This window comes from Triturus cristatus, chromosome 4_1 (assembly GCF_964204655.1).
Source record: "Triturus cristatus chromosome 4_1, aTriCri1.1, whole genome shotgun sequence".
NCBI classification, from domain to species: domain Eukaryota; kingdom Metazoa; phylum Chordata; class Amphibia; order Caudata; family Salamandridae; genus Triturus; species Triturus cristatus.
The window spans coordinates 367818994-367832892 of NC_140585.1; the positions used below are offsets into that span (position 1 = coordinate 367818994).

Here is a 13899-nt window from a genome sequence, read left to right on the forward strand (position 1 = left end):
GGAGCAGCATCCACGTTTCCCTTCTGCTGGTCCTCTGCTCAGTTTATTTGTCCAAAAGGGGAAGAGCAGCCATTGTACCACATTCTAATTGCAGTTGGTGTTCTCGCCACCTCTCGGCTTGTTACAGTCCTAAGAATCAATGGGCAGAACGAAAGTGACAGAACAGGCTCTGGCATAGCACTGATTTCACTGGCAGTGCCCACACTCCCCCCTCTGCACTCGTGTTACTGGTTGCACCTTGAGTCGAAAACTCCACGGGAATAGAGCAAGAGGCAGTGCAACTTGGTAAAAAAAGGGCAAAGAACAGCAGGCAGTAGGAAAGCACATAGCAAGGTGGCTGCTGCAAATGGTCTGTCAAGAGAGATGCACATCACAAAGTAAAACAAATAGGTCACCCCTCCCTAGGTGGAATCATCTGACTGCTCAACGAATTAAACTTCCACGTCTTGCAAAGGTGAAACTCCACAGATCATGAATTTAATTTGCATATCACACGCTGAACAGTGGGGCAATCTTTACAGAAGTTACAAATAAACTGGACCCTCCCAGTGATGATATTAAAGGGGAGATTAATAAACATGCAACACCTAAGAAATGGGAAACTCGAGTACCTGCATTCTAACTCGCTGTAAAGAAGGGGCCTTACCATTCGGTAGGTTTTGTGAACTGAAAGCACAGCATTATCATGATAACCACCTCATCAATGCCATGAACAAGCAGTGGTGGGTTCTCATACGATCACCCTGTATCTTTGTCAGACATGCGGATCGCTACATGGACTGGGGTTTGACTGAGCAGCCAGGCATAGCTGAACTACTTAGACGCCTGTATTTCATCGATTTACATCTTGATTGCAGGTTTCAATACGCGGAGTGTGATTTGACTGCTAGTGATTAGTAAGGATTAGAGCCCTCCAAACTTGAATGTAATTAGAATTCTTTTTTAATCAAATCCTCTAGCCCTTGTTGAAGCAAATCATGTCTTCAGTAGCACAATCAGGGCCACTCTGTCTGCAATCAGATACTGTCGACTATCTTGTTGGGCAGGGATCCGAGGTGTGCCAAAGCGTGAACAGCCGATGCCTTCCGCATGAGTCTCTCCGTCAGAGGCGAATTTGGCTTCAGAGCATCCCGCTCTATTAACAAAGAACTGGAAAAAAGAGACATCTGTTAGATTGTTGAAAAGCAGTGGTGTAACAATAGATGTCATCTGCTTCTCGTTTTTGAGGGAAGCACGATCAACTGGAGAAACAACTGTTTACCGAAAATAATAAATGTTTTTATGTTTACAGACAAACCATATTCCGTGGTTTACACAATGATGATTTAACGGAGTATTTGACCACACATCTCACAATGCCAAAGCTAACAGAACCAAGCCCAAAACTTATTTTATTTTCATTCAAGGTGATAGAGTAGATTCTTACTAAATAATGACTATTTAGTAACCTGAATGAGTTACACATGAAAGATTATAGCACACTACAGAATTGCTTGTCCTGGGGTTGGCTAAATAAGGCTTGAACTAGGCCCAAATTCCATTTTGGATTTAAAAACGTGACAATGTTTTCATTCTTGCTGTCTCCACTCGCAGCAAAATGTGCACTGAAACATTATTAGATCTAATGTGTACTGTGATTCTCTCATAATAAATAATGTTGTTCTGTGCGGGCGGAAGCTTTCCTCTAAAATGCTGTTGTTCAAAGTTCCTCCAGTTCTTCCTGCCTGGGGCTCAGAGGGTCTATTTATTTCATAAGTCTATCATCGTTTTACGCACACCAAGACTTGTGCTGTCACATACAATAACAGAACGGCAAAGAGAGGGTAATTACTATTCATTTAGGGGATGGTATTTGGCATTGCAGCATTTTATTCTCTATTGTGATTTCTGAGCCTGTGTATCATTGGAAGCTTGTTTCCAGTCCAGGGAGGACCTGGCCTGGCAGTTCGGTCTGGACGGTTCCCATGGGGCACAGGGTCAAGACTGATTTGCATATGGCTGGGTCCAAACAGGGGTGGCGTAGTGGGCAAAAGAACGATGGATTTAACCCAGATACTTTGACTGGGGGAGAATGTTTGCATTGTCAGCATTCTGTCCATCATTTTTTTGCTGTAACACAGATGTATCATTTTGGGCACCTTATATAAATTGTGTGATATTTACTATGTATTTTCCTATAAAAGAGGAAGTCTGGAGGTGAGCTGTACTTGTTCAGATTTTCTCTTAGGCAGCAGACTAGTGCTATTGAGAGAGGCTTTAAGTCATCTCATTCTGCATTTGACTGAATGCTATGTTAATTCCCTATATATAAGATGAGATAAATCACATTTTGCTTTTGTTAATTAACCTTAATTATTTAATAACCCTTCATGGTTGCTATCTTTATCTTGTCTCAAGAAGGTTTATTTATCCGACTATACTATTTGATTTGACATCAAACCTAATCTTTTTTGTGACACATTTCCTCATACATCCTTCAGAAGAACACCACTGAAGGACTGGGTTATTCTAAGACCCAGCGGTGCCAGGGAACAACACCTGAAACCTTCGTGGGTTACCTGTTCTGGCGTACAAAACACAGAGACACGGGACACTTCCAGCGACGTCAGAGATCAGCGTTTATTTACTGCAGGGATACAGAGGTCACAAGAAGTACACAACGTGTAGGTTCTCGGAGACTGCTTCCATTTGCAAAAGTGGATCGCTCCTTTTATACACGTTTTTGCCATTGCACAGTATGGCGAACAAGGGTTACAACTCAGTTCCCACAATAAACTTCAACAAAGTCGTGTTCATGTTTCAGGAGGCCGGAACATAATTACAACAGCATTGCCGGTTCCCAACTGTAAAAACATATCTTTTCCGCAATAAAACACATTCCATCCTGACCGTAAACACATTAGGAAAAGGGACGAAAACAGCTGCAAAGAAAGGACAAGGATGCACAACAGATTAGGAAAGAGTGTTGGGAGTAATAAAGGAAACTTGATAACGGGATCAAAGACCTCGTGTCCAATGTATGCATGACTGAAACAATAGACCGGCACGGCAAGATGAGCCTCGAGCGGGGCCATCTGCCTTCGCCGTGTCATTTCCCTCATCGTAAAAAGTCACCCTCAAAGAAACACGTGTCCCTCGTGTAAGCTTGGGAATCCCAGGGTCACGAAGCGGACAAAGTCCGTTCGCTGGCTACTTGAGGGCAAGAAACAAAATGGATGCTGTATCTAAAATGGAACCCGAGGGTTCGGATGAACAAACCCAAAAATAAGACGAACCATACGTGGTTGCATAGCGAAACTGAGTACACCCACTATACTCGTCATTTGCGGTTCGTAGACACCAAATTCATCCATATTCGTCACCACTCAAAAAGTGTCGTTCCGTCCCACACGGAACCTCAGACGCTCCTTTTGCCCTCAAGTAGGCAAGCACTAGTCAAGATCGGAATCTATTTCAATATTCATCAGATCGTTCAGCTGCTGCTGAAACATCATTCTATTCATCAACGTCTCCTTGGTAACAGATGGCCGTCTTATACACGTTGTAGCACAGAGGCCACATAAGGCAGGACCACACTGTACACAAAGACAACACGTGAACAGAAACGTTACAACAACCCCTACGATCATCAGAATCTTCCAACCCCAAGTTGACATCAGGCCCCAAAACCATCCTAGAAGCGTCCAATTACCTTCGTCCACGTGTATGGACTCGGAAATCTTGTGCAACTTCGAGATGGCTTGGTAGACAGTTGGAGCATTGTCAGGAATAAAAATGCAACAACTCGAATGGATAACTTTACACACACCACCTCTATCTGCAAGAACAACATCTAGAACCATACGGTTCTGCAACGTCATGAGTCTATCCGCCTGAAGTTCAGCTGTTAAATTACCAAGGGCACTTGCAGTAATATTAGCAGTCGACTCAACTACACGGGTCAACTGTCTTAGGTTCCTACTATTAACCATAGGCCCCCAAAACGGCAAGAAACCCTTAAAGAAGTCTCCTGCTTCTTGACCGGCAGTATCCTCTTTGCTAATAACGCCTCTCACAACTCTAGTTTTGTGATAGTCTGAGGCAACTGTGAAAGTCGGTGGTAAAAGATTCGCAATATAACAGGTACCCGAAAAATCACGGGGTAACCATGTATATGCGCGTTCATAACATACAAAATAAGTGCCCCTAGCGGTCAGAAAAACAGGGGAAGAGAGCATCGGTAGGACATACGTGTCAGTGCAAGCACTGTTCCCAAGTTGTGCTCTCGGATTTCGACCCAAACCTTTCAAGCAGAAATTACCGAGGTGTGGTACAATCCATATTGGGGACGAGCTCTTAAGCTGTCTATCACCCACTGACGTACTATACTCAGCCTCGCTCAGATCCTTATAGGCCTGCACTTCTTCATCTGGGATAAGCGATGCATCAAAAACATCTCTATTTAAATCCGCTATCGCTATCGCCAAAGGCTTGTGATACGGCCCAGGACCAAAATTGACAGAACGTGGCTCTCGACTGGGGTAGGAATCTAGTGCACTACGGAACATAGTTTGGAATGCTCGAGCTGAGCCCTGGGAGCTGTAAGGAAGGACCAAATACGGAATACCCCTATCCATGGTATGTGGCATTAACCCACACACCCAACAATTGGTAGTATTCATCACCAACTGATGCTGATGTAGAAGTTGAACGAAGGAGTTATTCATAAATCCCGCACGTCTAACCTGTTCATGTAGAGGCAAAGGATGAAAAGAATGTGGGGAAACAGTGGTGAGGGAGCTTAGTTTGGGAGAAAGAGTAGGTGGAACAGAAGGTAATAACAACGGTACTCCAAAATACACTCCACCCACCAATAGCATAGATACGGTCAGAAACAGTAGGAACACCTGAAACAGAAAACATATTGTTCGTACAACCCTATATAACTCTGATCTCTGCGCCGACATCCTTTCTACTTCCAACAGTTTAGAGAACGCCATCCTCTACAAACCGTCCGTGACGTACTTGACGCACTTCGTTCTGAGTAGCGATTATCAATCCCCAGGAGTTCCCAGGAATCGACAAAAGTAACCGACCTAGCGTCAGAAACCTGCTAAACAGAAAGAAGTACCCGCACGGCCCTACGGTAACCCGGATGGTAGGTTTTTCTCGAAACGTTCAATTTTAATACAAATCTCTTTAGCAGTGGAAAACACATAAAAACTCAAAAAGAAAGGATGTAATTGTCCATAATGCTCATCGCACCGGAAAAGGAAAAAAAACAATATAAGACTTAATTTTTATTAGTCCTTGAACGAAGAAAGTATCGACTTCTTCCAGGTCGAGTTTGCTCTGTAAACAATTGTTCAGCTGGCGCAACAGTGTTCGATAAAGTGGACAACGAGTCGGACCTTGGGTTCTCTGCTACTGATGACTCCACATATGGGTTTGGCAGTGACAAATCATCCCCTAGAGGTTGAGCGTCACTAAACGGCACAAAGTGTAAAGGAGTCTCAGTTTCCGTTGCCGAAATCCCAGTTCTCACCCAACCGTCTGTTGGTAAGGGGATCGGTACCTTTTTCGTATGGCTAGCGTGGACCCAGTTTTTCCGGCCCTCCAGTCGAACCGCAGTCCTCGTTGTCAACAAGACTTGAAAGGGTCCTACGAATCTTGGCTCCAAGTTACGTTTCCGACCAAAATTTCGGGTAACGACCCTGTCGCCTGGCCGGAGCTGATGTCCAGGACCCTCTGTCTGCGCCGGTAGAGCTTCAAAGACCTGTTGATGGATTAACCGTAGTTTAGTGGTCAAATCATGAAGGTAATCAATTAGCATTGGATACTCAAGACTATCAATAGCCTTAGGTCTCGGGACTCCCCAAATGTTCGCAGGGCGGCCGAACACAATCTCATATGGGCTAAGCCCTACTCGAGAGTGTACAGTCGCTCTGGTTGATAGGAGAGCCAGAGGCAAGGCATCTGGCCATGATAGACCAGTCGTAGCTTGTATCTTTCCGAGTTTGAGTTTCAGGGTACCATTGTACCCTTCAACCAAACCCGCTGCCTGAGGATGATTAGCGCTATGGAATTTTTGACGAATTCCAAGGCCCTTACACACACTCTGCATTACACTTCCCACAAACTCGCTTCCATTATCCGACCACACGATCCGTGGCATTCCATACCGAGGAAAGTATTCCTTCAGCAGGATTTTCGCTGTGGACAGGGCAGTATTATCCTTAAGAGGATAGGCCTCAATCCATCTGGAGAACGCACAAACCACAACCAAAACATACTTCAAGTTATTGCATCTCTCCATATGGATAAAGTCCAGTTGGATAACCTCAAAGGGACAGACAGGAGGAGCAAAATGACCAGGTGGAGTGGGGGTGCCCTTGCCAGGATTGTGCATCAAACACACCATACAATTCTTAACCACTCTCTCGGCACACTTAGCAATACCCTCATTCTTCCACACAGGGGACAAGAACCTACATATTCCTTTTGCACTAATATGTGACAACCCATGAGCCATCGTCACGACAGCTAATACGTACGCATCTGGTAACATCCACGTCTGACATTCCGTCAGGTCAACCCAACATCCATGCATATCCAACTTCCCCGTACTTTCTTTCCACTTGGTCTTTTCAGCTTTAGTAGCTTCGTTCTGAATTGCTTTCACACTCTCAACAGTATTTTCACACATACCAGTCTCCGTCGGCCACCTCACTGAACTCGTAACATACATTCGGGTCGTACAATCCTTAGCCGTTTCCTTAGCAATCTCATCCGCAAACGCATTACCACGACCAACATCATCCGTCACTTTCCGATGTGCACTACATTTAACAATCACCACTTGTTTAGGCAATGTAAGTGCATCCAAAAGGTCATTCACGAGCTGCCCGTGTTGGATCTTCGTACCATGCGATGTCATAAATCCTCTTTCTCTCCACAGTCTTCCAAAGTTGTGCGCAACGCCGAATGCGTACTGACTGTCGGTAAACACATTCACTCGCTTTCCTTTAGATAAAACACACGCTCTTGTCAATGCAATCAATTCTGCCGCTTGTGCTGAATTCTGATTCAATCTCGCAGTTTCCACAACCGTGCTCAACGTCACTACAGCATACGCAGTCGTCACATCGCCATTCGGCAATTTGAAGCAAGAACCATCCACATACAAAGTACCATCAGGATCTGTCAAGGGAGTGTTTTTCAGGTCCACACGACCCTTTGTTTCTTCCTCAGTTCGTAAATAACAATCATGTGGCGGTATATCATCTGATTCCATATTAATCGGCAACAATGTCGCCGGATTCAGTACATTACAACGTTTAATCTGTATATGACTTGCCAAAAGGGTCAGCTCGTACCCAGACAACCTTGCACTCGTCAGATGTTGAGTTTTTGTCCGGTTCAAGAGAGTGTCAACCGCATGCGGAACCATCACCATGAGCATATTATCCATGACAAGACCTGCGGACTGCCGAATAGACGCCGCTGCTGCCGCTGTCGCCCTCAAGCAACTTGGCAACGCTCTGGCTACCGGGTCTAAGGTCGAGGAAAAATATGCACACAGGCGCTGCTTGCCACCAAATTGTTGCGTTAAAACACTTAACGCACAACCTTCCCTCTCGTGAACGTATAGTGTGAATGGCTTGCTGTAATCAGGAGTACCTAACACAGGAGCCGAACACAACGCATCACGTAGTTCAGAAAAACTTTTCTGACATTCCTCCGTCCATGGCAAGGGAGTCGAAACATCCTTGCACGTGAGAGCTATCAATGGCTTCGCTAACAGTGAAAAATTTGGAATCCACTGTCTACAGTATGACGTGATACCTAAAAAGGCACGCACATCTCTCTGAGTCGTCGGCACAGCCATTCGAGCAATTGCTGCGATTCTTTCAGGGGTCAACCTTCTTCCCGCCTTTGACAATAAGTGACCTAAGTAGGTAACTTCTTGACAACAATATTATAGTTTAGAAGGTGACACTTTGTGGTGTAAATCACAGAGATGCTGTAACAGTGACACAGTAGCAGTCTTGCAAACTTGTTCAGTGTCTGCAGCTACCAACAGATCGTCGACGTACTGAATCAAAGCCGCACCAGTCGGCAGCACAAATGCATCCAGTTGACTCTTAAGAGTAAGGGTGGGCGTAGTTCGCGAAGTAGCACTTCGCGAAGCTACGCAAAGTGAAGTTCGCACTACGCGAGCTACGCGTAGCACTTCGCGAACTGCGAAGTAACATGTTCGCACTGTGCAAGATGTTGTTTTCAATGATTGCACAGTGCGGACAAGCAACCGGCACTGTGCAATCATTGAAAATGGCATCTTGCACAGTGCGAACTGTAGTTTTCTGCTGCTCGAGTAGATTTTTACTCGAGCTGCAGCTTTCTCAACGCGAACTGGTAGTTTCTCATCGCGAGCGGTCGCGAGCATACGCGACCCCTCGCAATGAGAAACCTGACCTTCTCGCGTTGGGAATCTCGCCGGGAGGTTTATTTTCCATGCTCGCGATCGCGAACAAGGAAAAAGTCTCGCCAGGATGTCATTTTGCTTGCTCGCGGTCGCCAACTTGACGTTGAGGACCGCGAGCAAGCAAAAAATGACCGCAGCACTACGCAACACTACGCTACGCGTGTTCGCACTGTGCTACGTGCAGTTCGCGTAGTGCGAAGTAGCGCGAACTTCGCAAACTACGCGAGCGTAGCGTAGTGCTTCGCCCAGGCCTACTTAAGAGCTTGGCTGTAGATCGATGGGCTCTCACAGTAGCCTTGAGGTGCACGTTTGAACCGGAAGCTGCGACCTCCTAATGAAAAGCCGAACAAATCACGACTTTCCTCAGCAATCGGAATGCTAAAGAACGCATTCTTCAGATCGATTACCGAGAACCATGATGCAGAGGCTGGAATCAGAGTCAGTAAAGCTGTAATGTCGGGTACCACAGGAAACTGCGGGACAACAATTTTATTTACTTCCCGTAAGTCAATAACTAGACGGTACACAGGAGGCTTGGAGGGATCAGTTCGCTTCAAAATAGGCAACACAGGACTATTACACACGTTACCTCGTGTCTCCTCGATAACATCTTTATCGATCAGATCATAAATGATCGCTAATAGTGCCCGTTCACCATCAAGGGAGATACGATACTGTGGTATGCGTGGTAAGCACGCATCAACTTTCAATTGAACAACATAAGGTGATATATCCAGCAGGCCCACATCATTGGGACCTGTCGCCCACAAAGAAGCCGGAAAAGAACTCTATTCCGGTGGGAGCTTATCGATCGATAGATACATAGGAGAAATCACCCTCTCACCCAATGTAAGCTCCACACCTGTAGGAGAGCAGTACAAAGTCGCATGTAACCTCTTTAACAAATCCAAGCCCAAAAGATTCTCACCACAACCAGTAGTCAAAATCAAAGGAGCTTCTAACTCATGAGACCCAATCGTAAGGAGCAAGGGGCTAGAAACTGGATTGCTAACGGGGGCGCCAGAGAATCCAACGGAAACATTCGTTAAGCCAGACAAAGGTGCGCCAGGGAGTTTCGAATGCATAATGGAACTTTTCGCTGCACCAGTGTCCAACAGAAAAGGCTCAACGACGCCCAATGCAGCAACTGCAACATAAGGCCCTCTCTGATCAACCGGAACTGATACTTCTCCCTTCCTTTGTCTATGGCTGTCCTAGTAGATACCATCCGTATCAACATCACGCTCGACGTAATAGTCATCCACATGATACTGTGCAGATCTACCAGACGAGAGGTCGCGTCGATCGAAACAATTCTGCGAGTCTGAGGAAGTGGCAAGACGCTCGGCCTGATTCTGAGTAACTCCACGACCTCTACCACGTGAAGCTTGTTGAGGACCACGACGACCTCCTCGAGCTGACACACCATTGTTCCTATCACGGAGAACTGGACAATTAAACTTCAAATGGCCCTCCCCTCAACAATACGCACACTGATTATATCCCAACACAAAACGAGGTGCGGGATAGTCATTTCGCGTCTGCGACCTGGAAAACTGTGATTGTGATCGATTTGTCTGTTGCGAGTCACTGAAATTTGAGCGCGGAGGATACGCTTGCTGCAATAAGACCTTAGTTTTAAGATCCTTCGTTTTCTTATCTGCATGTTCACTTTCTCCCTTCTCTCTATTTTCGTAATATTGGGCCGTAGCCAATATTTGAGCAGTGGTAGAAACAGCCCACAAACTCTCAGAATTTTTCAACTTGTTGCTAAGTTAGGGCAACAAGTTCGATACAAACTTATCAACGAACAACCGCTGACCACCCTCCGAACTCATGTCCTGACCACTATGATCAACAAATGCTTCCTCGAATCTCGTAAAGAAATCGGAGACGCTTTCATCCCTCTTTTGCTTGCACGCGGACAACTTGTCCCAATTGACGCGCATCGCTGGCATAAGCGTTTTCATAAGGGTAATTATACTCTGGGGCAGCTCCACAATAAGCTGTTCAGGTTTAGCCCCACCAACTTGCTGAGCGTCTGCCGCCGTAAGGGCAGCCCAGTCACCGCCTAACTCGGCCGCGTGATTCTCGTGACGAATTTTCGCCCAAATCGGCTGAGGCACTACATTGCCAAACAACATGTCAATATCAGCAAGGTTCATAACAGTAGCATCCCCTAATTGGGACAGCTCCTTATAATAACCTGCAGGATTTTTACGAGGATCAGGCAAAGTTTGCTTCACCTGTAAAACTTCCGATCGTTTCCAAGGGAGGTGTATCCACACTCTCTGAAAACGGCCTGGGACAGCAGGGTTAGCATTAGGATCACCTGGCATCCACACTGGAGGAACTTCCCGCATAGGATATTGACCAGGTTTCGCCATCCACTCTGCGGTCTCTTCTTTAAACAATGCTCGAGGTTGCACTGTACACCGAAAGGATAACAGGCGTTCTAGAGCATCTCGAACCTTATTCCCTACAATCACGCCAGTCGTGAATTGATGCTGGAGCTCAGAAACCTCAGACGGTACATTATCGACCACATCATGATCCCACTCCTCCCTCAATGATTTACACATTTCCTCAAACACGAGTCGTTGCGTGGGCGCATTAAACTGAGAAAATGTTTCAAACACTACACGCGAAGTGTATTTAACAGGATTACGAATCCATTTACGTGCCATTTTTACCAACGATTCACGTTCCCTACCATCAGGAAGCTGGCTGCGCCTCTGGGCAACATCTGAAAGAGTCGAGCCGAGTATTGGCCCAAAAAGCGGAGAATAAAGAGTAGCAACAGCAGTCAGGAGACGGCTACGAACAGAAGGAGAAGAGGAAGAAGGTGCAGGCGCAGCGACAGTAGGAGTAGAGGCAGTAGAAGTAGACGCGGCACCAGGAGTAGCGGGAACGACAGACTGAGGAGGGACTTGGAGAGGCGCAGTAGGAAGAAAAGCCGGTAAAGGAGGATGAACGATCTGCGGTACAAGAGGATTCGGGAGAGCGGGAGGAACGGCGGGCTGACCAGCAGCCGCCAAAACAGCAGGTTGAGGAAGAGGTAGAATCACAGGACCCACAGTATCGGGAGCATAGGGAGGTGGCGATTTCAACAAATAAGATAGTAGCGAATCCTCTATCGCTTCTTCTCCCGTCTTATCGGCATTAGACGGTAACACCGGATAACATTTATCCACTGCCATATGATGAAGTCGAGCACTAATTTCTTGCTCTTTCTCAGCTTTGTCTCGCTGATACTGTTCTGCATTTCGCATCACCGTAATGACACCTTCTTTTTTATTTTTCTTACTCTGTTTGATTTCTTTCTGCTTAGCCTCTTTCCGCCATAACCGGAAGGAATCAAACATGGCCGGCCTAGCCTTCTTTTTAAACCGTTTAGCTTCCAAATTATCTAAGACGGCAGTTTCGAAACTACCATGTGATGGCCAACTAAGAACGCCATCATTTTTAGTGTAGCGGACCCAATATTCATTATATACGATAGGACCCACGCCATGGCGACTATAGAGCTCGTAAATTGGAGTTCCAACCCGAGGTATCGGACACGAATCCTCCAGCTGGGAATCCATTCTGCAACATCTGAAAAACCCAAACAAAGTACTACGGCCAGGCATCGTGCACACTAACCGAGTATACAAACTTCAAGGGCTATCGAATTATGATGTCCTCGCACAAAAGATGCAAGACCCTCGGTTTTTGGCAATTGCAATCGTCAAATAAAATCCAACAACTAAGAACCACAAATGCTATGGAACCATGCAAACAACAAAGGAACACTGGGAGCGACCCACAAATACTTAACTGAGAGAACAATGGCGTCACCAGGAAGGCCCGTCTATCGTCTCGCCGTACAAAGGACTACGCCAGGCGCCAAAACAGGTCGACAGTCAGGGCATCAGTCCGTCGCAGCCGTCAGGAGGCGGGGATCTTCGCGGGAAAAGTCTTCGGGCTACTTATTTCGACAACTGGATCGATGAAGCGGGGTGCACCTTCCCTCGGAGATTTCACACGAAGTTCCTCACGATCGTCGGGCTTTGGACCGGTACCGTTGATGTCGCCCCACGTTGGGCGCCAACTGAAGGACTGGGTTATTCTAAGACCCAGCGGTGCCAGGGAACAACACCTGAAACCTTCGTGGGTTACCTGTTCTGGCGTACAAAACACAGAGACACGGGACACTTCCAGCGACGTCAGAGATCAGCGTTTATTTACTGCAGGGATACAGAGGTCACAAGAAGTACACAACGTGTAGGTTCTCGGAGACTGCTTCCATTTGCAAAAGTGGATCGCTCCTTTTATACACGTTTTTGCCATTGCACAGTATGGCGAACAAGGGTTACAACTCAGTTCCCACAATAAACTTCAACAAAGTCGTGTTCATGTTTCAGGAGGCCGGAACATAATTACAACAGCATTGCCGGTTCCCAACTGTAAAAACATATCTTTTCCGCAATAAAACACATTCCATCCTGACCGTAAACACATTAGGAAAAGGGACGAAAACAGCTGCAAAGAAAGGACAAGGATGCACAACAGATTAGGAAAGAGTGTTGGGAGTAATAAAGGAAACTTGATAACGGGATCAAAGACCTCGTGTCCAATGTATGCATGACTGAAACAATAGACCGGCACGGCAAGATGAGCCTCGAGCGGGGCCATCTGCCTTCGCCGTGTCATTTCCCTCATCGTAAAAAGTCACCCTCAAAGAAACACGTGTCCCTCGTGTAAGCTTGGGAATCCCAGGGTCACGAAGCGGACAAAGTCCGTTCGCTGGCTACTTGAGGGCAAGAAACAAAATGGATGCTGTATCTAAAATGGAACCCGAGGGTTCGGATGAACAAACCCAAAAATAAGACGAACCATACGTGGTTGCATAGCGAAACTGAGTACACCCACTATACTCGTCATTTGCGGTTCGTAGACACCAAATTCATCCATATTCGTCACCACTCAAAAAGTGTCGTTCCGTCCCACACGGAACCTCACCACCCCGATCCGACATAGATGCTTTATCTTTAAGTCAACGTCATCAGTTTTGGTGGAGAATGTGGGCAGGGCAACACAAAGGTAATAGAATAGATAAGATATGGAGGTAACATTTCCCCCACCATGGATCGGTCCACACTAGCTTTTCGCAAACTGTGGGAGGCGAGATGATTTTTGGTGGGTCGCACAAGTCCAAGCAATAAATAAAGCTGACTTTAAATTCTGTATTTATCTTGTCACAGTTCCTGCGCTTCTAAAACATAGGTCCAATGTTAGGCTATGTCTCTGGAAAAACTGCTGCTCATTTTTTTAATATAGGGATTGTTGTTTATAAATTCCTCTCACTTTAAAGTCAGAAAAAGAAAAGTAAAGTAAATTATGTGACAATCTTGCTGGAGTACAGGGAGTGTGAAAGGAAAGGTTGTAGGATT

General features: G+C 46.1%; 1 protein-coding gene across 2 annotated transcripts in view; it reads right to left on the reverse strand.

Moving 5' to 3' along the window:
• Window positions 1–455: 455 nt before the first annotated feature.
• TTC38 (tetratricopeptide repeat domain 38) overlaps window positions 456–13899 on the reverse strand; it is a 508844-nt gene continuing 495400 nt past the window's right edge. For both annotated transcript variants that reach the window (XM_085652408.1, XM_085652407.1), the window contains one exon: window positions 456–1149. In XM_085652408.1, the coding sequence (XP_085508534.1) occupies window positions 1017–1149 (133 nt within the window). In that variant the 3' untranslated portion in view covers window positions 456–1016. The remainder of the gene's footprint in view (window positions 1150–13899) is intronic.